General features: G+C 42.3%; 1 protein-coding gene across 2 annotated transcripts in view; it reads left to right on the top strand.

Annotated features, from left to right (window-relative positions):
• Positions 1 to 482: 482 nt before the first annotated feature.
• PBX3 (PBX homeobox 3) overlaps positions 483 to 27,205 on the top strand; it is a 119,203-nt gene continuing 92,480 nt past the window's right edge. The window contains exons 1-2 of one of the 2 annotated variants that reach the window (XM_069771415.1): positions 483 to 1,680; positions 2,709 to 2,782. In XM_069771415.1, coding sequence (XP_069627516.1) covers positions 1,484 to 1,680; positions 2,709 to 2,782 — 271 coding nt within the window. In that variant the 5' untranslated portion in view covers positions 483 to 1,483. The remainder of the gene's footprint in view (positions 1,681 to 2,708; positions 2,783 to 27,205) is intronic. The other variant, XM_069771416.1, reaches the window with a different exon arrangement.

A 27,205-nucleotide genomic window follows, 5' to 3' on the forward strand; every position in this document is an offset into this window, starting at 1 on the left:
AGGCGTCACCGTAGCAACGGGAGGGGCGGGGCCGGAGCGGCGTTCGCCCCGGCCACGTGACTGTTCGAACAGCCCAATCAGAAGTTTCTCAGCCGGGGGCGGGGCCTGCGCGGGGGCAGGCGGGCGCGGCCCCGCCCCGCGCAGGCCGAGTGGCCAACGCCGCCGCCGCCGCCCGCCCCCGCGCGCTGCGATTGGCCGCCGCGCCCGCCGCTCCCGGCCGAGGCCGCGCCCCCCACCCCCCCTCCCTTCCAGGAGGAGCGGCGCCGCCGCCGCTCGGCCCCGGCGGGAGGGCGACCCCGCGGAGCCGGACCCGTGAGGCGGGCGGCCCCGGGCGGGGCAGCGGCGGCGGCGGCGGCGGCGGCGGCGGCGGCGGCGGCGGCCCCGCCCGGCGGGGAGGGCCGGGGCGGGGCGGGGCGCGGGGCGGGGCGGCGCGGCGTCCCGCGGGAGGGGCGGGGCGGGGCGGCGGGGCGGGGCGCGGCGGGCTCCGCGTCCCTCTCGCGCGCGGCCGCTCTCCTCCTTCACAGGGTGACACGTCTGCGGTGAGTGAGTGGCGTTGGCAGGCTGTCAATCCCTCACCGGAGCGGCCATCAAACAACATAAAACACACACAGGCACCGGGCGGCGGGGCTCATAAATTCCAGCGGGCTGATATTTTTGCACATTGCTTTGCAGAGAGTGTGTAATTAATTTTTTTACAGTTCTTGCCCCGTTATTTCCGCTCTTTTCTTTGCACAAGTTCAAACTTTTGATTGCTGCTGTTTTACCCCCGTTGCACAGACTTGGGATCATTTGTTATTTTTTGGGGGGGAGGGCGATTAATTTTTTTTTTTTTTCCCTCTGTGATTGTGTTTTCTTGGCTTTTTTATGTTGCAATTTGGGGGTGGGGGTGTTCGCCTGGTTTGTTGTGGTTTTTGCTGTTTGCCACCCTCCTAACTTCTTAAGGATTTGAAAGCGAGTTTTTTGATTTTGTGTTGTTTTTTTTTTTTTTTTAAATTTTGCCTTTTTGCAAAGAAGATTTTTGGACAAGTGCGGAAAGACATAAAAAGCAACAATAAAAATAAAAAAGGAAAAAAAAAAAAAAGCTTTGGAGGAAGATTGTACCAGGAAAAGAAAACTGCAAAGAAACCTTATCAACTCATTTATCCAAGCCACAAATATGATGATGATGAAAGAAGATTGTAACTAAAGAAGAGAGTGATTTACTGCACTGGGAAGGAGAAGAGAGTGGAATAAACAGCTGAGATCCGGTCAAAACACAAATACTGATTTTTTTTTGTTGTTGTTGTTGTTTTGTTTGGCTTTTTTTTTCCCCTCTCTCTTTTTTTTTTTTTCCTTCTTTTTTTTGGTGTGTGTGTGCAAGAGCGAAATAAGGAGTCAGGAACTGAGACTGACTTCGGGAGCCAGAGGCTGACCGGCGCCTTCTCTCTCCCCGAAGCCCGCGCTCCTCCCGCCCCGCCGGCGCGGCCCGGGCCGCGGCAGAGGCATGGACGATCAGTCCAGGATGCTGCAGACTCTGGCCGGCGTGAACCTGGCCGGCCACTCGGTGCAGGGGGGCATGGCCCTGCCTCCTCCCCACGGACACGAAGGGGCAGACGGCGACGGCAGGAAGCAGGACATCGGCGACATCCTCCATCAGATCATGACCATCACTGACCAAAGCCTGGATGAGGCACAAGCAAAGTTGGTTTCGTCTAATTAAACCTTGTCTTTTTTTTTTCTTTTTCTTTTTTTTCTTTTTTTTTTTGTGTGTGTGTGTAGTTTTTGTTTCTCTCCTTCCTGCTCCTCTGCGGAGAGTCTCACAATTAGAGCAACTTCTTGGTGCCGTAGGAGAAATTGCAAGCAGCCAAGGCAGAGCCAAAGTTGCTATTTAATGATTTTTTTGGTAGATAAATGTGTAATAAATATAGAAGTACGCGGTGCTTATGCCGTCGCTCCGGTGCGCGGGAGGCTGTGGCTGATCCTGCCCGTTCCCGTTGGACACTGTCCGGCGGACACCGGCCTCGGAGCCGCTGTCCGTCCGTCCGTCCGTCGGTCGGCTCTGTGCTCTCCCTAGGAGTGCAACTTTTTTCCTTTCTTTCTTTTCTTGTCTCCCTGCCCCCGAAGTGGCGGCAGATGAATTACAAACCTGACAAGGTATTGCTGCGGGGGGGGGGGACGGGACAAAACCCCAAAAACCAAACCAAAACCCCTGGCTGTTTTAAATCACAATAAATACAAAAACAAAGAGTGTTAAGTCTGCAAGTTCCCCCCGCCCTTCCCCCCCCCCCCCCAATCTCCTTAATAAATCAGTTATAATATCGCAGGACGGATCGTACCGGGGACAAGGGGGGGTGTGGGTGTTGATTTATACCCCTCGGTCGGGCGGCATTTGCACAAAGATAATTCGGTATAAAAAGTCAGAGGGATGAGGGAAAGAGAGACCCGGCAGCCGCGGCTGGGCGAGGGACCCCCGGCCCCGCGGACACCCCCCGTCGTCCCCCCCCTTCCCCAGCCACCTCCGCCCGCCAGACCCGCGGCCCGGCGCCGGCAGCCACCGACCGGTGGCTCCCGGCGCCGGGCCGCGGGTCTGGCGGGCAGGGATGAAAGCGGGGGGGGGGAGGACGGACGACGACGACGACGACAACGACGACGATACGGGGATCCTTGTCGGGGAAGGCGCCATGTTGCCGAAACACCGCGTTAACCGCTTGTACTCTGCTCTCTTTCAGGAAACACGCACTGAACTGCCACAGGATGAAACCCGCCTTGTTCAGTGTCCTCTGCGAGATCAAGGAGAAAACAGGTAAGGGCCGCCCGCGCCGCCGCCGCCGCAGCCATCTTGATCCCTCCTTCCTTCCACCCGCCGCTGCCCGCCGGCGGGGAAAGGTGCCGGCCCTCTGCCCACCCCCCCGCCTCCGCCTCACGCCGCCGGAGCGGGATGGCGGGTGCCGCGGTGCCCGGTGGGGTCCCGGCCCGCCCCGCCGAGCTGAGGGGCCCGCCCCGCCGCGCTGAGGGGCCCGCCGGCCCGTCCCGGCGGCGCCGGCGGCCCGGTCAGGCTGACTCGCTGCGAAATGGCGCGGTGGAGAATCCCCCGCCGCTCTCCTCACACAGCTCCGGAGGTCCCCCGCTAGCGCCCGGGCTGCCTTTTTGACCGTCAGGACACTTGGCAAAATACTTGTCAGATCGGTGTTACCTCACATTTTTTTTTAATTTTTTTTTTTTTCTTTTTTTTTCCCCGGGATGCGTAGCACGCAGCGGGGACGATAAAGTTTCTGAGGGTGTGCGCTGCCCAGGTTTGGGGGGAGCAAAGCTGAACCCCTGTCAGCAGAGCGGGGGAAGGAGACTCCCACAGAGAGCCTGAGGAACGCCAAGTGATGGATGCTTTGACCCCAGGTCCGTGTAGAGTGCGGCGAAGCTTGAGTTGCTCTCGGGCGATGATGTTTTAAGTGCCAAAAATTTTCACCACAAAAGTACAAAAAAGACATTTTTTTCTACATGCATGCGACACTATAATAAACTCTGCGGTTTTTTTTTAGAGGCATTTCAGGGGATTTTTTGCAATTTTTTCACATCACTGAATTTACAGAGATTTTAAAAAAAAAAAAGGAAAATTTGCAAAGTATTTTGCTTTGTATTATGAGAATAAGAACATTTCTTACGATCTGGCTTTAGAAATAAATATATGCGTTGGCTGGCTTTTTAGCCATATTTTGGTACTCAATCACATTCCCCTTAATTGCACACTGAAAAAATAAAGATTATAGACGAAAACAGCAAACGTGAAATCATTGCAAATCTCAGCTGAGAAGCCTAAAAGTGCACAGCTCCAGTAAATTATGGTGCTTTATGTCCAAGGGTTTCTTTGCTACCGGGGATCCACTTCAGTTTCTGCTGACAGCTAAGCACTAGGGTATTGACTGTGTTGTGAATATTAAGATTGATTCTGCTTTATATTGCATTATATTACCCGGGATAAGGGGAATGATCCCCCTTCTGCCCTCCTTCCCCACGTACCTACATTTTGCCTCGATCAGCTTGTAACCCCTTTCCGTCCTTCTTTGGCTTGTGGTTGTTTTCTGCCTTTCCCTAAACTTTTTTGACTGTCCTGCTCTGGAGCCAGCCAAGCAACCTGCCCTCGATGTTCAGACATTTTGCAGCAGGCAGATTTCAATTAAGGAGGCAGGCGTAGGTCCTCCGATCACTTTATTTGCAGAGGGCTTAGCCTCACTGTTTTGAAAGGAAAGTATAGTCAACCACATGTCAGAGGTGAGCTGCGAAGAAAAACCCAAGTCCTTTCAGCAGCGGGGATTACTGGCGGAGGGTGTTTGGTGAGGCCACAGCTGTCTCGGAGGCGAGAGTGAACCTGACAAGAGACTTTGTGGTCTGAAACGTTTCGGGGTGTTTCAGTGATAACTTGTAAGTTGGGATCCTGCCTTTGTGCTGCAAGTAGTCGAGCCAAGTTTGCAAGTTATCTCTTTTGTGAAATCGCTGAGAACCAACAAAGAGTAAAGGCGCCCGCCTGCCCAAAGGCAAGATCCCGGCAGCACAGGAGGGACAGGATTAATGCACCGGGTGATTGATGGAGGTGAATCCGCACCCCCACCAAAAACTGTTCCTGGAGGGGGACCTTCACTCAGCGTCTCCCAGTTGAGACGAAATGTCTATGTAGGCTTTAGTTAGCGTGCTAAAGCAAAGAAAATGTGAAAAACAAATTCTAGCATATTTTCTGTAAGCTGTTTTTGTAGGAGACGGCTCAAACAATTCTGAACTGGAAGGGTGAACGGTCTGAGATGCAATTAAAGCAGAGGTCCCCGTCCCCATCCCGGTGTCCGTCCCCCCCCCCGCCCTGGTACTCTGCATTGTCTTGTGGTCTGAGTACTTAAATCTGCCTGCAAATGGGTCATGCGCCGGTATTTAATTCTTTTTAATCGGAACCAAAGTTTACCTTGGTGTTGGCAGTGGGAATTGCCGTCATGGCTTTATTGCTACCTTCTTCTGTGAGAAGGAGGAGAGGTGAGAGAGACTGTAGCCTATACATGAAGTGTAACTGCAGTCATGTCTGTTCTGAAATAAGTAATGCAATATTTAAGTCATTTTTATATTGAATTATGTATTTTTTTTATACTTCAGTAGTTTTCAGTACAGTCAGAGAGGACTTTGTGAGACTGGTTGTGAGAGAACACGTAGAGGAATCCTCAGTTTAGGTAGAGCAACTCTTATCACTTTCCCGCAAGGGTTAATGAATGCATCACATTTTTGAAAGCCTCTCTCTCACTCTCACTTAGGGTTAGGAGCTGAAGATTTCTATTTTTTTTTTCCTGTGAGGTATTTACCATGTACAAAGCAAATCACTGAGCTTACTGAATTTAGCCTGACATTTCTTTTTTAACATTTTAACATTTTAAAAAGTGCTGCATAATACATTTAAGAGCTTTACAGATATTAATAGCTATGTGCATTCTTAGAGGCAACCACAAGGTAGCATGGTTTTCATAAAGAAACTGCCACTTATTTCTTTAATTAGTTCAAAGAAAAATGATACCCAAAGTTCTACCGAAGCCCCTCCAATAAAATACGAAGATAAGCCAGTGAGAGCCTTATTAACTCCATTTTGTTATATTTTACCCGTTCTCTGAGGTGTCGCTTGGAAGTGTTGGAAGTTGCATTCTTAATGCGCGCTCACATCTGTTGCATACCTGTGTAACAGTCTGTCTCCTTACGCGCCTACCAGTAGGAATCAAAAACTGATTTGCGCCTTTGTTTTTTTAATAGCTTTTTTTTACTGACTAAAAATCCTTCAGATTTGTAATTTGATTAAGCCTCCATTAGGACGTTGCTATACCTGAGGTACTGGTTATTCTCATGGAGATAGAAATGAAAATATATTAATTCTTACAGTCTTAAAATGGTTAGGGAATTACAATTATTTCCCACTGGAATGGCATGTTATTAGGCCCTGGATTGTGTTGATAGATGATTTGGTGTTTTGTCTTTAAAAATCATTTGTATAGATATGAACACACATTTATAAAAATGTCTGAATTCATGTGCGTAGGTGTGTACACATATACATTTATTTATTTATTTCTATAAGCCCAACAGAAACAATGATAGCTGCCAACCAAACCCTAATTTACTGTCACCACAAACCCTAAATAGCATTCATTTACTAGTAAAGCCTAATGGCATACATGATGGTTTGCCAGATTTGTGGCCTTTGTGAGGCTTATAAGCAGGACTGACTTGGGAAGATCATAAAACTTAATGAACTTCTCGACTGCAGGAGGTGTCCGCAGGGGAAGAGAAAGGCCTGCTTGGCTGGTTGGGCTGGTTGAACTATTTTTTATGTCTAAAGAGAGAGGAGGAAAATGTTCATTAAGAACGTTCTCCCCTTGTGCAGAATTTTGTTTTAAAGAATGGAAAAAAAAAAAATAGGAAAACCAGACAAATAGTGACGTTAACCACGGGGTTAATTTCTTGCTGTTCCCTATGTAAGCTAAAACCTTTATTTTTATTGCTACAACTGTAAATAGCCATACCATGCCATTCTGATGATTAAAGGGCTGTATCATGCCCTTACTTGCTGCAAAGCTTCTTATTGATGAAAATGGCCCAACTCTTTTAGGAACGCCCCTTGTCAATATGCTGCAAAATCTGTAAACTGCCTGTTAGGTAACTCATTGGAGAAGGACTTGTTTTTTGCCTTGTCTGCTAGCAGAATTTGAAAATGTTAACCCCTTTCTTCACTGTGGCTATTTAAAAATCAAATCACAGGACTCTTCCCCTTGCATTGCACAAATTTCAACTTTTCAGTGTTTGTAAACTATCATTTAGTCCCAACAACTTGCAATAATACATAATAATATGCAATCCTAGCAGTCCTGTCTGAACATTAAAGGATTCAAATGGAACAATGAAATGGCACTGATAGCATACATACATATAAGTGTGTATGTATAGATGTATGTATGTTAGCTATTTTCTAAATATCAGCTGTGATGTTATTGTTATTCAGTTTAGCTATTTAAAATATTTATGTGCAGTCCTGGTGTTTTTTTTCAAGCTGCTAAATACATATTTTTTATTTACCCCGACTACGTAAGGAAGTAAGCATTGTGTATTTATGTATGTACAATTTTTCTTCAGTTTAAATTGTTTAGCTTTTGTTTCCTTTCTGATGCTTCAGTATGCAAGATTTTTCACTGAACCATTGGTTATACTTTTGAATGGTATTTTTTTTTTAATTGTCAGCATATGTATTACAAATGATGACATGCAGTAGAATGTTAGGTCATTTACACTGTCCTTATGGCAATGACATTGCTTTTCTTCATAAATGTGCTACTAGGAAAAAATAAATGGAATAAAGTATCTTGATTGTCATTTGGTCATCTGTTTCAAGCACATTCATTATCAAAATGCTATTTCTTTGGTGAATTTCTAACAGGGTGCTTCTCTGGTTAAGAAAACAGGCGGCTTTGGTGATTATTTTCATTAGGGAAATTCATGATACTTTGTCTTACAGAACCTGTAACTACACCATACCTTTAGACCTTACCATTGTTAGTGCTCCTTGCTATATTTAAATAACAATCTTCACATTGATTACCAGGATATCAGTGTCTCCAGTTCTTTTTTTTTTTTCTCCCTCCATAGAGGATAAATTTGGTCCTACTTGTCAATACTAATTTAACTAGGAGCAGGGATTTGTTTTATTCTATAGCTATTTTTCATGTCCTTAATTTTTTTTTTTTTTAATTGGACACATTTGCTTGCTTATCTGAATATGCTAAATTATATGAGTTACTGGGTGGTGTATTTTGGGATGCTTGTTGTAAGTTAAGGAATTTTTGCATTCAGAGATAAATTATTATAATAGCATGTAGTGAATGCAAAGGAGTCTTTTTTTTTTTTCTTCAACAGGATTTAACACATTTATCAAGCTCTATTCCTACAGCTTTCAATGAAAAAGTTGTATGATATGGATATTATGCTGTCTTTTTTCAATTTAAATATTGATTTGTGTGAAACATTAATATAATGATATTTGCAGCCTACCGTAGGCAAATATAAGCAGAATTAGACATACTAAATTGTTACAAATGTAATGCAATATTTAAATACATATGAAGACTATATTAGTAATTATACAGTAGAGCGCGAGAGAGTCCGGTTTGTATCTGTCCTCAATTTTTAGACTGTTTTTCAATTCCTTGCACATCATGCATATGATGGTTTGATGAATATTTTTATGAGTAGCAGGAATGAATGCTGAATCTGTGTACTAGCGAGTCCAAATCAGTGGAGCCCCGAGTGGAGTTTTGCCGTCCTGGTATCATTGGTAGAATTAGATGTAGCTGTTTGTATTTCATGAATTGACACCCTGAGAAGAATGCTTTGTTTGTTTTCTCAGCAGTCATGTTTAATGCTATTCGCTTATCAAGGTGATCAGCATGGTTCAGATAACACATGCCTGACACAGCCTGCCTTTTTTCACCATCATGTTGACCTTTTGTCACATTTGCTTTTCTCTGGTAGGCAATTCATGTCTTTAAGTATGAATGGAGTAAATAATTCACATCAATATTTAATATAAATTATTAAAGTTTCTGTCAGCTCTTATAGTTCATGCTTTTATAAAGTTAGAGTAGTTCATCAGCCAAACAGATGAATTGTGCTTCTCAGCTGGACATTAGAGCTCCTCCATAATGCTGTCTTTACAGTGGAAGTAAACAGGGAATTAAACATGAAAGGAAATGAAGGCTGGTACTTGAACACTATATTTTTTTCAATAATGCACATTCTTTAGGAAGGCTCAAAGTCCTAGATAAATAGCCCATCGTAATTTATTTTGTTACTGCCATACTTTTTTTTTCCCTTCATGTTGCAAACAGAAATGTAGAAAACCCCACTGACCCTGGCATTTTCTTCTACTCTTTGTTATTAGCCTTCCATTAGTGCTCCAGCCCCCTTCTTGGGTTTAGGGTGGGTGTACTAGTGTTGGGGTTTGTTTTTGGTTGGTTTTTTTTTTTCCCTTAATGTTCTTTTTCTGTTTTTAAAGATTGATGGGGAGCACTAAGATGATGAAGTTTTAGGGTTTTTTAGTCCTTGTTTATAAATTATAGTTTATATTTTGCAAAGCGACCTGTGATTGAAAGTAGATTCAGAAAATATTTTTTAAAGAAGAAATGGTCTGATGTCTGATTGTAACAGCTATAACGTGTTCATTGCTTCAGGAATTGGATAAAAATAGCATGTTTTGCATAAAAGCATATAGTAAAAATCATTACGCACTTACTTTAATTTTATACTATTTTAGGTAGTTTACTTTAAATTCTTTTGTTAACAATCAGTTCAATGCATGTTGCACAGTCATATGAACTTGTAACAATATATGAATCACTGAATATCATGCGTCCTACAAATCAATCACTTGGAAGGGGGGTGGTGGTTTTGTATCATGTGTTCACAGGTCAAACCTTTTGCTATACTTAAGTCATGCATCAACATTTAAAGCTAATCTCTCATTCCTCATTGTCCAGCAGGTGGCTTTTTCGTATATCGTTTAATTTTTAATTATTTATTGTCAGTGGAAAATGGAATTTAATAATATTATCCTGATGGCATTTTTTAAAAGAACAACAGTTTTTCAGTATATCCTGTTGTATACGGCGGGGTCAATGAAAGCATCTAGAGATCTTCAAGTATACAATCTAAATTAAGATTCTAAACAGGCATTACAGATGCTGGTAACTTTGGCAATTATCATTTTGTTTGGTGAACAGTAGTAAAACAGTGTGCGGTAAAAGTGTTTAGAGAGAGAGGATAAATAAATTGAACAGTTTTGCAATGCAAAGTGGTTTGTGGTGTTTTTGAGGATTTCTTGGCTCTTGCTTAACTGCTATTGTGAAGCCTGGAGCAGATTTTCCCATTGCTAATGCCCTAGAAGTATTAATTCACTTTGATATGCTAATTAGAGGGCATTATGCAAGAAATGAGATTAAGTGGCAGCATGAAGCCATTTGCCTGTCAGTAAATTGAGAGCTTTAGCATCAGGAGGAGCTTTGTTTTTTCTGAGTTTCTCTTGGTTTTGCATATAAATAAAATTGATTGAAAGGTCTAGAGAAGCTTCTAGAACATTGGTGGTTCTTTTTCTCCTTCTATGATTATTTAAACTTCATGTTAAAGCCTTTCTCTGAATATTAATTGATCTAATGGGAGATACTGAACATGAAGAATTTCATTGTATTCTCAGTTACTGTATCTTAACAAAAGGAAAGTATTAGAATTCTTTGTGTCATCTGATTTTTGTGGTATTATTTTAGATATATCTTACAGCTTTGTATTATAACCTCTCTGACTGCTAACTGCTCCTGTGCTGAGAACTGTACCTGCGTGGAGGTATTTTTGCCAGTTCTGCTGGTTTTGGGATTGGGATAATGAGGGCCCAACCAGCAGAAGTCAAATGGTCGTCTCTGATTCCTGGCCGATGGGGCCTTGGGCATTTATCACCCCCACTCACTCACAGCATTTCCCATCATTTCTTATGCAAATCACACGTATATTTTCCTTCATTTAGGAAGGAAGGGGTTGTAATATTGAACATAGATTTTATTCAACTGCCAGAAATTGTGTTAAAGTAACATTAAGGGATTGACTTACAGCCATAAGAGTGAGGAAATTTGGAGTTAATAGTTAAACTCTGCCCTTAACTCAACTCATTGAACCTATTTATTAGAGCATATATGATACTTAAGATCGCTGTGCTGAGACCTCTGCAGTATTAGGACACTCCAGGATGACTCAAAGACGAGAGTTTCTGATTTAGTTCAAATTTTCTTCTGGTGTTTTTTGTGTGTGTGAGTGGTTTTTATTCAGCCTCGGAGTTGCTTTACTACAGTTTTGTGGTTAGTTTTCTTTTTATAATACTGTTTAAAAAAATATCAGAGAAGTAATTCTGGAAGTTGAACAAAAATTCATCAAAAAATAAAACCAAAACAAAACCAACCCAAGCCTCTCTAGTCCTCTTTGCCTGAGTGCCTGCAGAATGTTTGCTGTTTGTGTGCCCATCTCCTCCACAGATCGTTGTCTCAAAGTCAATCAGGGGAGTAGTGCTAGAGTGACAGTGCTTGTTATGAGCCCCAATAGTTATTTAAAAGAAAGGAAAAAGGATAAAAAAATGCCCCAGAGCTCCATGCGGGGGCTGTTCATGCTAGATGCACATGCTCTCCCTGATCCTGGCAGCTGAAGTCTATCACTGTTGGGAAATTTTTAACATGAACCACATAAGACACAAACCACCGCGGTTTCCCCGAAGCCACAGGGGTTTTCACGTCAGCGCAGGACAACTGGCACGTGCGCTGCGGGTCCCTGCCCGCTGTCCCCTGCCCTTGGCACCCGCGGGAGCTGCGAGCCCTCTCCATCCACCCTCCCTGCTCTTCGTCAACAAAGAGTCCGTAGCGTGGTTTTCATTTAAAATATTATGTCCCTGGTTGTCCTTGGTTCCCAAGACCTCCTGAACTGGTTGGCCCAAAGAATCCGATCAAGAAACCAAAAACTTTAGTTATCATAGTGAACCTTTTTGATACTGGGAAGAACAAAACAGCACCTGAAACTGCAAAATCAGTTCTCACGGAAAGCAAAAGAAAGCATCACTGGTCTCCAGCTGCTAATTTTGAATTTCACATTCTTGAACAAAAGAACTAAATAATGCAAATGTTCTGTGGCCAACCTTAACTTCTCAGTACCAATAGACCCCCAACGGCATTGTTTTGGGAGGAGAGGGTGCTGGAGATGAAAGCCTGGCATTTCTGGGTTTGAATCCTGCTGTTGCTGTTGACTTTAGAAGAAAAAACTTTCCTCCCACTCAAGTGAGGAGAGATGTGGTGACCTCGGTGGGAGCAAACCTGGGGCTCGGCTGCTGCTTCACTGAAGGGAATGCAAGAGCTCACTTTTCCTATCTTTAAAATGGGAGTGTTATCGATCAGATTTTTTTCTGTGAAGATTGTGTTAAGTTGGTGCTATGTCTTGAAAAGGAATATTTTTATCAAGTATTGGGTATAATTAAAATTGTTACGTAAGAAGTACTCTATTAGCACTATTTACAGTATCCACTTCATTCCAATCACGGTGAGCCTAAGTGGAGTCTTACCTCCTGGAGATGAAGAGATTAGGTTTTCCTTAGAATTCTACTTTTCTTGGCTTTAATTAGGAATGTTTGGTTTTTTAATTAATGGTTAGACCTCTAGCAAAAGGGTATCAGGGTTTTCTGACTTGGTAGTTAGCTTGCTCAGTACGGAAAGAGACTGTTTGCTCACCGTAGATGGGGATCACTGCTTTTCTTCAGTGATAGCTGTTTACAGGCAGGATGGCACACTTGAAAGGGTATTTAAAGCATGCTTTCATATATTTGTTGATTAAAGAAGGAAATGTGCTTTTAGTGAGGTTTGTAATTACAGAACACCCAAATGTTTGCTTATTTTCTTTCATGTGAGATCCTGGTAGCATGATTAACTGTCACTAGTAAGAACAAGTTACAGTAGATTGTGCAATGATTCTTATTTGACTTCAAGGATGTATTTATTACCATTTTTGAACAAATTATACTAACATGAAAAGTTGTGGAAATGATTGTGCACTAGATAAGGTGATACATTACAGGAGTGGTTGGGTTTATGGAGCTTTATGCCGAGGTTTTCTCAGAAATTATAGCACAGTCCTGTCACTATAAAACCTGGTGATACAGTTGGTAATAACATGCAGTGGAGGTATTTTTAGGATTTCACTTGTTATTCAAATAGAGTGGGAACTATCAGTTTTTCTACCTCGTATTTCTTTCCTTTGTTGCACTGGGTGAGAAGGGAAGAGGGGAAAGAAAGCCCGAGGACGGCAGAGCGGGTGCCTGGGCGTGGGGTACCGCAGCCCTGCCAGGTCCCACCGGTGCCACCGGCTCTGGGGCCACGAGGCTGCTGAGGTTTCGGCACTGCTGGCGGCTCTCTGGTGCCCAGCGGTCGCCTGGGACGGTGGGGGAAATTTTGCCTTCCTTACGCAGCTGAGGATTTTTTTTGTGAATTATTTCTTACTTCCTCTCCACTTGTTAGGCCAGTGACGTGATATCGATATGGAGCTTGGGAACTTATTGACTTGTTGGTTCTTGACCTTTTGACTGTGACCAAGTATAGAAATTGAATGTCTGAAAATTAAATGATAGACTCCATATACATAAATTCTTGGATGTCAGTGTATTACATGAACTAATTTCGGTTTACCTAAATTTATGGCATTTTGTGTTCAATAAAGGAAATATTTCTTCCTTTCAATATACTGAGAGTCTAATAATATTGTAGTTGCTAGCACTAAACAAATCAATTTCCTTTTACTGACTGATTATCATAACAGCTGCTGTTTAATCACCGTGATTGTTATGTAACTTTTAAATCTCTAATATTTTGGAGAGGAACAAGCAGCATCGTCTTGCTGCGTAACGATGTGATGTCATTGGTGCTGAACCGTACGACTGCGTTTTGCGGGGCTCCAGACTAGAGTTCTTGTTTAGTTTAGTAATATTTAATGGGCTATGAACACTTGCCGAGCAAACTGCCTACTTGAAAGGAGACCCGAAACAACACACAGTCCACGTCCTGTTTTCACTGAAACAAGAAATGGGCGTTTGTTTTTCCGCCCTAAAAACGTAGCACGGTGGGGCCTGATGAGAATGCCGTGCATTGGCCCCCAGCGTCTGATGAAATTAGCTTATTGCTCTGCACGTGCAAACAGGGAGAGCGGCGATCCTGGCTTTGTAGCTGAGAGCAAGACTCGGGCCTCCAAAACGGGGTGACAGAGCTGGGAATATTGTTCTCTCCGAGTGCCGCAATAAGGCTGTGGTCAGCACTAATGTAAATATTTGTACAACAACCATGTTCTACAGACTCCGATTTAATGGTAAAAATCTGCCCTGAACGCCTGGGTAAATATATGCTGAAGAACAGAAGCCTATTCACTGAAGAAACAATTGACTTTAGCTTCTTTGTTGTTAAAGTGGCCCCCAGTGATCCTCTGCGAGGACCAGATAGCGGCGGAGCGCGGCTGCCGGCGGGCTGGCAGCTCCCTGGCAGTGCCCGGCGCTGCCGGCACGGGCGCGAGGGATGGACGGGGCGCGGGGAGCCGGCATCGCCGCCCCGCTCCTCTCCGTGCACAGGAAGGGGAACTTGTCAATGGAAGAAAAAGAACTGTAATCGCACATTTACATATGCTCCTAATTGTTGATTTGGGGATTTTCTATGAATATAGCTTCACAAAACAGATGCTGTTTAAGAAAAGGGGGAACATAATTTTGTGGGCAATGAATTAAGTGTTTTTGTGGCCCTCTCATCCGTAGCTAGGAGCAGTTTGTGGACCGCGTCTGTGAACGCCGCTCATAATTGTTTTTCACACATAAGTTATGCAAATGAGCTTTTATGGCAACTGGCATAACAATTAGCATCCTCCAGCAATATTTTAGCAGGTTAATTGCAAAATTTCTAAATTGTACATCTGACTTGTTAATTAGGCATGACAGAGGTGGTAAAATAGTTATCTTCAGGCAGTGGCAGCCAGGAGCTGCTTGAAATGCAAAGAGCAACGATTGATTGGATTTGAGGGTTACAATTGTGGGAGCACTGCTGTTGTCAAGTGCCGCTGAGCAGCTCTGCTCCATCGGCTGCCTCAGAGCAAGAACCACGTCGTTGCTGAGAGGATCCTGCCATTTACAAATCTGCTTTATTTAACTCTGAAACTCTCCAAATCCCGTCTGTGGGAAGCGCCCAGCTCCTGCCTGTTCCTCCATCTCGGGCCCACGTGAAGGGGGAAACCATGGACCCGAAGTCATAATTTTGATTTTATTTACAAATATGCCTGAAAGTTTAGGTGCTGGCACAGATCAACAAATACTTTTTTTTTTTTTTAGCCCTGGTAAAAAATGCTGTTGCCTATCCCTACGCATTTGCTGAGAATTCTGCCTGCCTTTCCTTAAATTGCAACCTTTACTGCCCAATATTTTAATATGATGTTGATTACATTTTACAAGCTTTACTTACTCAGCTTATTTCTCTTAAATCCTTGCTTTCAAATATCTTTGTGTGTCTTATAATATTAATCGTATTAAAATACAAAAAACCATGATATTTGCAATAATCCCTTTTTAGGCTCTCAGAGGTATGTCTGAATGATTAAAAAAAGATTGTAACATGAAAGTCTTCATATGAGTAATGCGTTCAAAACATTTTTCCACCAATACTGCCTATAACAGACAATAATGTATTCCAGCAGAGGTACTGTCTGTTTAAATCATACTAACACAATTTTCCATCCCAGTATGTTCTAAATGCATTTTACTGTCTTTGCTGATTTTGATATAAAATGCAGATTTCTGGGCTATTTTAATATTTAATAAGTTAAAGGGTGATAACAAACAAACAAAAAAATGCCACTGAACAAGTACCTTTGGGAGACAGAGAAGAAGTCATCTAGCATGCCTGGAAGCTTTGTTTGGTTGTACCATTTGTCTTTAGTTTGCTGGTGGACTATGTATTTTGTGGCTTAAATAAAGTCAATCAAATTTTAGTACATATATAGTACCTGTAAGCAAAAAGAAAATCAGCTTAAGCACATGTGAAATTTCATGTCCTCTTTTTTCTCTATATGCATTCTCTTGATTTAACCACATGGTTTTTAAAATTGGGATGTTATATTTTCATTTAAAAAGTAAATGTTCCTGCATGCATAACTGTTCTAATATTTTACATTTTCTTGTGACATGTGTATATGGAGTAAGTGCCATTTATGATATGTTGTCATCAATAATTTTGTCACAGAGAATAAAAGCCTTTAAACTCATCCACCCACTGGAACGTTTTATCATATTTATTTTAAGAGATATGAAATTAGCAGAACAATTGAGCTCTTTGTATATGGGAGATGCAAATGTAACTGAATATTTACCTTTAATGAAGGGCAGCATAAATATCTCAGTATCAATAAATTATATGCAGTAGCAGAATATTCCATAGACACCTAATAAATAGTTCCTTTTTTCCCCTAGATTCCTGAACCGCATTATCTTTTAGGATAGTTTAATTTACAATCCACAGTGAAATTAAGTATTGGTTAACTTTTTTAAACGATCTATTGCAATTGGAAAATAGTGGGTTTTGACTAGAAGTAAACCACATTTCCAAATCATTACATTTACTGATTAAATGCTCACTTACTGTATTCAACAGTTCAAGGAAGAGTTTACTACAGTAATGCTTCAGTAGATAATATTTGGAATGGAGTAACCATTTTAATGAGGTTCATCGAGAGAGATTTCAGCAGGGAACATTTCAGGTGTGTTATGGCTTTTGTCTTGTCACAATGCATGTCTCTCTAACATCAGAGAGAAGTTACAGAGCAGCACTCATCTCATTTAAGACAGTAAGAAACTCCATAATAAGTGTGAGCAGGGAAAGGCAGTACCAGATAGCATTGTGCGTTCTTGTGTTTTCGCAAGCCTGGTAAGTAAATACACTCCACAGTTTAAATGTACATCACATTTTAACTGTCCTAATATTGATCATCCTATAGAGGAATTATATTGAAGTCTACTAGTTATTAGTGTAAAGAGGGTCAGATGCAGAGACTGGTACAAAGCAAGTGCTCTCATGGTAATGATGCTGCTATTTATAGATCCCCATTTCATTAGTTGCAGAGTTTCAGGGAAGAGATTTTCTCTAGGGGAAATGGATACTTGAAGTTCATTTTCTTCCTGATGCACATTAAGGCAGAAACGTGAACAACCTTCAGTATAGGACACACGATTACAAGATTTTGTTTGACCATTTTCCCTAAATATACCCGTAGTTACGTATAGTGCAGATGTAAAACTGCTAACTGGTGTTCCAGCCGAGCTTCATTTCCGAAACCTTTCACAATTTTTTTGTCATGAGAATTTTTTTTTTCTTCCCTAAAGGAATTTTATTTTTAAAGGGTGCCATGCCAGTAAACTGAGTAGTATTAAAATGTGTTGCTTTATAAAACTAACACATCTGGATCACCTGACTTAAAGCAGTCTTGCTACAGCTGTCATGCACTACAGCATATTTACTTACAGTACCTGAGAGGTACAATCTCAGTTAATCAAAACAGGACTGTGTTTTCTGATATTTACTAATAAATACGAAAATTTGAGTATCTGAAAACTCAATTGTTTAAACATACTTAGTTGTCTCCTGTGAAATTCAGATAATCAAGGCTCCATATAATTTTTGTGTGCGTGTATTTCTAGCGCTTTCCTTCTTGGAATTCTTGACATCTTGAGGTTTTTTTTTTTTCCTTTAAGAGAATATTTACTTAGTTAGTATTCACTTAATTAGAACTGACTGTTTAATGTTTTCTGGGAGGGTATTTATGGTATTTTCTTTGCCATATTTGCATTCCAGAAATTAAGTCCCCATGCCATTATTCGGCAAGCCTTTCATACATTAGAATGATGAATTGAAAGCAGAAATGGGAAAAAGACTGCAATGCAATGAAAATTTAATCAGCGTCTTCTGCTGCTTTAATAAGGCAAATAATTCTTATTGGCCGCTGCGTTAAGGTTTCTAATATTTAATTCATAACAAACCTTGCATTATTCTGCAGCAGCATCGACAGCTCCACTTTGCTGCCTGCCAACAGGCAACCATAAAAACTTAAAAGCAGATGTAAATGTCTAAAACAAGGAGAATGATTGGATCTAAAGCGGTCAGAAAAAATCAACAATATTGCCAGAGAGTTTGATAAATCTTTACACACACTTTAGCAATGTACAAATGATATTAATTAAACTCATTAAACGTGTTGATTTTAAGGATTTGAGGTAACTTTTTTGAAATGCACAATTTTTTTTAGCTCCTGCAGGCCCCCAAACAAGAACTGATGCAATGCCAGCAGTGCAAGGATGCTTATCGCTAGTCAGCTTGAATGATACTATAATTCTGGAAGATTCAGTTAATTTTCATATTTAGCGTATCTGTTATATTGCAATGGTAAAATTGTTGTCATTCGTCTCATGTGTGCGTCTAATGCCGGAATTCAGCAAAAGAACAAGAGCTCGTCCTCCTAGTACTATTTCAGCTCTCTCTTCCTAACAGTAACATTAATTGATTAAACAATACTGTGCTAGGGAAAGCCTGTGTTAGTTTTTAAATCTCATCCTAAAGCCTTTTTGTATTCGGGAAGGCTATTTGGAAAGTGACGGTGAAATCCTCTGCACCGAATTTTGCACTGGAGATCTAAAAAAATGTGCCAGGGTACCGCGAAGATGAAATGTAAACATGCTGTATAATTCCCGGGGATGTGGCAGGGTGTTTTTGTAGTGCGAGGCAACAGCGAATGGCAACCTGCCAATGCTAGGTGCAAGCTCTTGTTACAGAGAAGGGTTGCGCCTGTTCTCATTTCTTCTTGAAATGGCTTAATTGGTGTCAGCACCCCAGGGATAAAGGCCTCTAACACTGAAATCCACACGATTCACCCTGTCTCTGCTCAGTGTAGGGAAACTGGTAACAACTGGTGGTGAATGAGGAGTGAACGGTGCTGTAACAATACTCGATGATGTTTGGGATGACAGAAATTAATACGCACTTGCTTGAAGAAAGCAATGATTAATGGCAGTGAGCAAGGGAATGCTGTCCCTCCTTTAACTCCACTTTGATGGGGATTGAAAAGCAAAAGGCTGTTTTCATTCTCTCTCGAAAGCAGAGGTCACCCAGAGTACATTACAGCAATTTTTCCTCTCTGTTTTTTATTTCATAAATATTATGATAAGCATAGATGAGATAGATTTTTTCACGGAGGCTTAAAAGGATATTTTATGTCTGTTTGCTGTTTGTGCTCAACAAAGAAATCTGATTTCTTCTGTTTATGTGTTAGATCATTTTACTTCGCAGTGGAATAATTAGTATAATTAAGCATTTTAAAAGCTCACCATCGTGTTAGTTTTTCTCAGGTTTTTACAGATGGAATTTCATGGTCTTCATTTCCAAAGTGCTGACAGGTCAGAACGAGGCAAGGAGTGTTGCCGAGAAAAGAAAAAAAAAGGTTAAAAATCCAAAGATTCCTCATTGAATTTTTGATGTAAATATATTTTGCAAGATCCTCGCACTTGTCAGCAGCTTTCTAAGCTATTTGATAAAGAATCTTTATTCTACAAGAAGACTGAAATAACACAACAGTGCTTTGGATAATGAATTCTTCATCTAAGCAGAACTTTAAAACAAAGTACAATGTTGGCATTTTTTTCTTTGAGTGAGAGGGCTGATACATCTTTGGGATCCGACAGGAAGACATAAATTAATAGAGTTCTGGAGATCAGTTTCTCATTAATAATCCATTTTGTCATGGTTCTTGGCATTGTCAGCCTAGTAGCTGGTTCATATTTTGCTAAAGGATAAAAGCACATGATGTCTTAAGGCACAACATAAGGAGAAGGAGTTTATCATCTTTTGGAAAAAACTATCTCTGAAGAAATAGATTGTTTTGCAGGAAATAAATGTCAATTTCGAGTTTTATGCATTTTTAATCTTCAAACAGGTTTTTTAATGTATACAGTTGCAAAAATAGAATCCTGAGTTGGAAGAGGTTGTTTCCAACAGCCATGGCTTTGCCTTTGTCCTCTCCTCTGTTTGGGGGTTTGATTTTTTAGAAATTGCAATAGATCCCAGACCTTTAATACTGCCTTTTTAGACTCTATGGCAGATTGTGTCCAGTTTAAAACTTGTGATTGAAAAGAAAAAAAGATGGTTCTCCTTTTGAATGGGTAAACGTAAGACCTTTGTTACATTCGCACTGTCTCAGAAATGTGGGACGTACTCGACACACCAAGGTATATTTCCCCAGTATTTTCAAAACGGAAAAGGTTGCTTTTTCATGAGTATGACGACATGAATTGGAGTAATTTACCCTTTTGAAGTCTTAAATCTGGTATTTTATGTATCTTAAGGTAGTGGCAGCCTGGCAAACAGCGTAACCACTTTAAAAGTGTTCAGCTTGTGCTGTCATCCCAAGTAAGGAAGAATGGAGATCTGATTTAGTTGCATGCCCTTTATTTTATATACTGAAGAGTGACATAATGCAGATCTCTTCAGGAACTTGTGATGCATTTGGGAAGGATAAAGGGGAGGAAAAAAAGACAACACTAGCCCAGATAGCTTAGCTGTAAGATTTAACTGGGGTCAAACATTTGTAATTTAATCAAAGGTAAACAGTCTACTAAAAAAGGCATAGAGGGAGGGAGGGAGAGGTTCTGGCAGAGGGCTGAAGGGAGCTGGGGTCCGGCTCAGGTTGTAGTCGGGATTACCGAGAGGGAAGCACCGTGTGTCAGGAACACACCGCTGACCAGCACCGGCCCGTGGTGGAGCGGCCCTGCGCAGGACGGGATGCCGCGGCACCCTCGTCAGCGTGTTGTTTGGCAGAGTCGTGGTGGGGGAAGAGGCCATCGCGGGTGTAGCTGTAGAGGAGCCCCAGCCGGGCATGCGGCTGTACGCGGCGTAAAGCATCTCCGGTGCGGGTCCCGCCGACCTGCGGGTCACCGGTGAGAGAGAACGTGCCGGGGTCCTACGAGATTTCCGTATAAACATAGCGCTTCATTTTGGTGATCTTTCGACCTCCACCAGCTTAATATTCACTCTTAAGGAATGAGCAGGTCAGATAAAATTGTTGATGCATCTTCCCCGTGGTTTCCTGAGTCGGTGGATCAGAGGTGCCGTCCGTCCTGGGTGAGAGCTGATGGAGGAGGCAGCAGCATTTGACACTTGGCTGTGGCTAGAAGCGCGGTGTTTACTTCATCAGCAGGAATACACAACCGTTTACGGCTTGCTTTTTTGCCTGAAAACAGGGAAGGGTTGAATTATGAAGATTTAGAACATGCTTCCTTACACGGAGTTGCAAAGGACATTTGTCTCAGCACATTGTAGTGAAATTTTAAAGAGCAGGTTTTGACAGGAGACATTTTGCTGACACAGAATATTTTGTTCACTTCTGACTCTCAAATAAGTGCTACTTCTGTCATAATGATTGATTTATATTCGTTTTAGACCATACATTTTACATCCTCTCTTTTAGTGCTTATGGCTACGCAGCTTCAGAATAGCACAGTTTTAAAACTGTTATGAGCATGGCATCACATTTCACATTCCACTAATAAAAAAAAATTGGTTGTAACAGGTTCTAGGTATTTTGTAGTATGGTATATTTAGAATAAAATGCTAATTTTTATTATCTCATGGAAAAAGAAAATTTTAAAATGAAGACTTTTGTTAAAAAATTGGTACAGACTTGTAATTTAAATTATTCCTAATAACAGAACCTGCAGAATGGTGTTCCCATGGCTCTTATTATAGGTGCTATGAAATTAAGTGCTGAACATCTTTACCATCCCTGGTGGTGTGTTGTGAGCTGCTGGAGCTCGGGAAAGTGCTGGGCTCCTCCCAGGTGTGGATCTGGCCCTTCGTCACCTCTGGAAATCTCAGCCTGGGTGGGCGGCTGCTCTGCATTTACATTAACCCAGTTTCTTGCAGGACAGGAGTCTTAGCACATTTCAATACATAAATACTTCAGGAAAAAAACCACTGAAGCCTTTGCTGTAAGTTTTGTTTGAAACGTATTCTCTAGGTAGCAGAATTGTTCTCATTAGAGCAGGACCCTCGTTTGAGCGTGGTGGTTTGAGGCGGAGGAAGCTGGTTTGTGTTCAGGCATTTCTCAGAGCACGAAGAGGCTCTGCTTTCCCTCTGCCGTCTGGGGCCAGAGACCTTCAGCAGCTGCAGTGGTGGCTTTTAGGTTTTGGTGACACAACGGATGTCACAGCCTTGGTTTCTTCATTAATCCCTAGGAAATGGCATCTGCTAGTTCGTGTCTTTGTAGGCATTTGGACAGAGTAGGTACCATGCTCATGTGTGCGGCTTTCCGATTTTTCAGTGGCGTTGCAGTCTGGGGAAAAAGAGGAGACTCTAGTATTTTCAGAAAAAGAAATGAACTTGTCCATAGTTGCCACTCCCAGTGCAACCATCTGAATAATTGAAATTACTATGTTAATTGAGCCTGGGGCTGTTTCAAGGAGAGGCAGGAGTGAAGTCAGGGTTGATTTCCCATGTCCGGGCTTTTGCCCATCGGGACATCAGAGCAGACGAGACCGCTCCGGCATGGCCGGACCCTGTGCGGCAGCACCGAGCGCAGACTGCAGGTGCACCAGCCTTCCCCAGCCAAGGTCACCAAGCAACATCGTTGTTTCTGGACGGGGCTGTGGTCTTTTCCTTCAAAATTAATGTTCATGCACATCTTACTATGGAATCATAGTACTTATCCTTCCTGTCTTTAAAAAATATCCCTAAGAACATAGCACTGAGCACGGACGTGAAGTAAAATGACTTTGGTCAGAGAAGGCTGGTTCCCTGAGCCCTTCTTTGGCCGTGAGAGACGACGCTTTGTCCTCTGAGCTGGTGAAGAACAGGCCATATGGAAAGGGTCAAATTCGGCTGCCTTTGGCTGTGCTGCAAAGAGAGAGAGAGAGAGAGATTTAATTCTTAGAGAACGAAGGAACTAATATTCAAGCAGGGCTTCAGGAAAAAAGGGCTTCCAAGATGTTGCAGATTTTGGAAATATTTGACAATGTTAGCAACATCAACTACTGACAAAAAAACCCTCTCTCCAGAAAATCTTTCACAGTTGTGCCAAGAAAAGCAGCTTCGATGGAACATTTTCATAAACTATCATCAGTTATGCAGCAGCAGCTTCACAAATCAGAAATGATATCTTCAGGCACTGCTGTCAAGTGTTATTCAAATAATACCAGCCTCACATTTGAATAACAGCAGACATTTTGAATTAATTAATCAGATGAGATAGTCTAGGCCTTTTCTCATTAGTCTCTGGGTCAGGCATGGGAAGATATATGCGTTGGTGATGATATACCTGTCTTTAATCGTGATTTATGAAGATTTAGGATTGTGTGTGATTTGTCAAAGGTTCTGGGAAAAGGCTGGTGCATATTTCATTACCTAATCTGAGATTGATTTCGTGATGCTGAGAGATATAACCCTATTGTTCGGCTATGTGGGAAGCGCAGGTAGACACGGCATCCCAGGGTTTTACTGGCTTATCTCTGTGACTGTCAAACAATGCTGTAAACTTTTACTGCCAGCAGTTAACAATTCCTGCTTTAATTATAGGCAAATTCTTCATTCTGTCCAAAGGGGAAGCTTCAGTAGTTATTTAGTTAAAAAGCATAACAGACCTTATAACTATGACCCAGTGTAAATCATGGACAAAGTTGGCAAATTTCATGGCTTGGTCATGGTGAAAATATAAAATTTCATGGTTTGTCACAGATTAATAGAAAAATCCTATTAAAACTGTGCAAATAACAGAACAACAAGTTAGGTGGAGATCCTTACATGGCACCTTCCTACTCACAGGATTTATTTTAGGTTGAAATCGCTACTAACAACACAAGGCCCTTTGCATGCTTTTCTTTGCTGCACTGTTTTCTATTCAGTTTAATTAGTATTTGTTGTTTGGTTTGGACTGAATAATTATTGTGCAATTGTTTTGAAGCATTATTTACATAAGAAAGCATGTGTTACATTGCTTCTGCAGTGAAAGGAGCCTTGAAAATGAAATATTTGAATACAAATTGTGTATTTTTTTAAATCATACAAATCGCTATATCTAATAATTCATCAGTAATCAGGACTTTCTGTATTGGAACAAGGTCTGGCAGCACTGCACGTTCCTGCTCTAGAGCAGAAGAGCCCCTCGCTGCCCCGTGTGCCGCACTCTGACGGGAGCCGTGCTGGGTCCTCGACCACTGCAGCCAACCGCTGCCCACATCTTTTAGATCAGCAGACCGTGGACAACCCTCAAGTTTCCTGCAGATTGCTAATCAGCTACATCCTTGTTTTGAATCAAAAAGTTCACGTCTTTCACTGTTCTTGGTACCATTTTGCAGCCCATCTATCATAGCCACGCAGCAGCAGCCCTTGTCTCACGCAGCCCTTAGACCTCCTGTTCAGGCTCCTGTGCCAACCGGAGGCTGCTGTAGGGTAGCTTTAATACAGGGGGTTTCTACTGTTGCCTTTTTTACTGTTTTGATTGTATCCAGAATTTTGACCAGCGATACAAGAATTTGGACCTAGGCCAAGATACTCCAAACATACTGAGCTCTTCCACTCGATCCTCTCCTAGAGGGAGTAGTTTGTTGCTGAAGTGGCCAATTTAAGAAGAAAATGGCAGTTGTGCTACATCGGAATAATGATAAAAAAGGATCAAAGTCTCAGAATAAGGACTTTTAAGAACGACATCAAAATAGTCATCACTAATGGCAGTCAGTAAAAGCTTTGTATCTTAAATAGCCCAGAATTTCACATATGAAACTTATTTTAAAAATGAGTTTGTGCTGTTTTCATATGAGACTTTCCTTCACAAATACAAGGTCTAGAAATACATTTTTAGGGGAAGGGTGCAATGGTTCAAATAATCACATGTTTCTGAAATCTTGGCCTCAGTGGGAGACAAAATGATAAGTCTTGGCAAAAAGGAAAAATGCCGCAACTTGAGCAATAAGTTCATGATTCCCATTAAAGAAAAATCATCAATGAGTATTGTTTATATCAAGTTTCATAATTAACTGTTGCCAGGTCATCTGCACCAAGAACTTCATCTGCACTCTAAACCAACTACTGTGTACAGGTAGTAATTAAAAGAACAGCTAATGATAGTGTAGACAGTAATTTTTCTTTTTTCCCCATCACAGATAGTCATAAAATATAGAAGGAAAGAAAAAAAAATTGGTTTGGATTATTGATTAGTGTTTTGCTAATAAGAAATTAAATTTATTGACCACTGCCATTATATAGCTTTGCTTTCCCATGAGTTAGTTTGCAGCTCTAGGCAGGCTTCAGCAGATAGCCAAGGCTGGACACGTGCTGTCAGATGCATGCCTCTGGAGAAGGATGCTTAACCCTATTAGTCAGGTCATTTCTCTCTTTTTGTGTAGAGGTCAACGAAAAAGAATTGTTTTCTTAATTCAACTTTCACAGCTTTCATTTTAAAAGTAAACAAATTGCACCAACTTCTAACCATGTCATAATGCACATATATACTGTTTGAAGATGGGAACCTCTTGTCAAGTGACATGGTGTTCTAGTGATCAATATTATGCATAAACTCCTATAAATATTTTTGTTGATAGAAGTTACACAGACACAACTGAGACACCAGATTCCTCGGGATGTACTGACATGCAGACTTTCAAGGTCACTGTGCTGCACCTTAAGGAAGCATGTCCTATCCCCTTGAATTTGGGCTGTACTTTGCTTTAGAAGCATAAATGCACATTATACTTTGTACATGGATGCAAAAGATTAGCACTGTTCTTTACAAACAAAAGAGGAGGCAGGGAGTGCATTCCGTGGAGAAAACATTGATTTCCAAGACTTTTGGATAAGAGGATCTCCTTTTGGAAGAAAGTGAGCATGGACCTTCCGTGGTGCCTGGAGTTACCACTGTGTCACTGGAGCAGTTGTAGATGATGCACCAACGCATCGGTCTTCAGGGGATGGTTGGGCTTGGTTTGGTGGCATCAGCAGAACTCTAGTTCTAGACTCAAATCACGAGTCCACCTAATATATTTAACCTTTGCGTTTAGGTCAGCTTTCATAGTAAGAAATGGCTCTTGGGGCTCTGAACCCCCAGTAATCCAGCTGCTCACAACACACACGCGTGCCCAGCTCCGCCGGTACCGGTGTGCCTGGCTCCAGGGGCTTGTTCGCACGAGGTGGGTCCGGACTGAGAGCATCACCGGCGGGGCGGTGGTCTGCACCTCCTCAGCCCCAGCTGGGAAGGGTGACCCTCGCGCATCAGCTCCCGTAGGGACAGCTCAGGAAGGGACCCGACACTGGGGGGGGAAAGGGTGTCTGCGGAGGTGAACGTCGCCAACCAGGAGCACCGGGAGCTGCGAGGCGACGGTGCCTCACCCTGCTCTTCTGCCCCAATTAGCTAAAGCTCCAGCCCTGCACGCGCGCTGGGTGGCACTCCCTGCAGCCAGCACAACCGCGCTGCTCTTCTGCTTGTGCCGCCGCTTTCCCCGCTCACAGGCAGCATTTCGCATGAGCAGCGAGGTGGGACTGGAGCTGGTATACGGCATCCAGATCATGGTGCAGCGCGGGGACGCTTGCTCAGGGCTGATTTAGGAAATTCCTTGAGTTTTCCAGCGTCGCCCGTCAGTGCAAAGCATTTCGTGTGTAGGAATTACTAAATACCGAGTCTATGGTTTTGTATGGCCTTTGGGAAGATGATAGCTGGTTTTCTGCGTGACTGTTCGCTCTGTTCACGGTACTTTTCTACACTTCAGAGTGCAGAGTGCAGTGCAGTTTCAATACAAACATATACTTCTGTATATTAAGCATGTGCATTAATATATTATTATTACTTGGACTAATAACAAATAGTAGTCAGTCAGTGAGATAAAAAAGGACAGAGTTCAATAGTAATTCTCAGACAGCTTAGCAATTACCCAGACAGCTTGCAGTCAGAAAAGCTGTTCAAATCTAGGATTATGAACTACACTGATGGCAGCTCTACTGGGTGGAGTTTTAAAAGACTGTGAGTATGTTTGTAAGTAATTGCAAGACTCGTTTCCAGCACTGCTCCTGATGAACTTCTCTTTTACAAGCCAGAACCAACAACCGTAAAAAAAACCCTCCAAAAGCCAGCAGGCTGGTTTCCAAAACCAGTCAAAATTATTTTTAAGTATTTATTTTCTGTATCAGAAAGATGTCTGTTGCTTGCAAGCCTCTTGGATATTTTTTCATCCTTCCTCCTTAATGACATAAATCCCCAATTCCTTTCATTTCTGTAACAATAGTCGACATCAAACAACATGCGTGGCAGCACAGATTTTGTGGCTTTGTTTTTAAAATCAGCGCGTCTCCTTCCTTTACGAGTGAAGGTGGCTTCTTTCCTCATTACCTCGGATGGTTTCATCGATTCCTGTTCATGTTTTCCGTAACCAGCGCTCTGCTCCCCGGCGGTGCTGCGGGTGAGATCCTCCCCGCGCCAGTGGAAGGCCAAGGGAGCGCTTAAGTCCCATCTAAGCCTCAAGGCATAATCTCAAAACTTCTTTAGGAGCCGGGTCAGCGAGGCTGGCATTAGCCATTCAGCACACTCCCAACGTGGG

The sequence above is a fragment of the Haliaeetus albicilla genome, chromosome 26, assembly GCF_947461875.1.
Source record: "Haliaeetus albicilla chromosome 26, bHalAlb1.1, whole genome shotgun sequence".
Classification (NCBI taxonomy): domain Eukaryota; kingdom Metazoa; phylum Chordata; class Aves; order Accipitriformes; family Accipitridae; genus Haliaeetus; species Haliaeetus albicilla.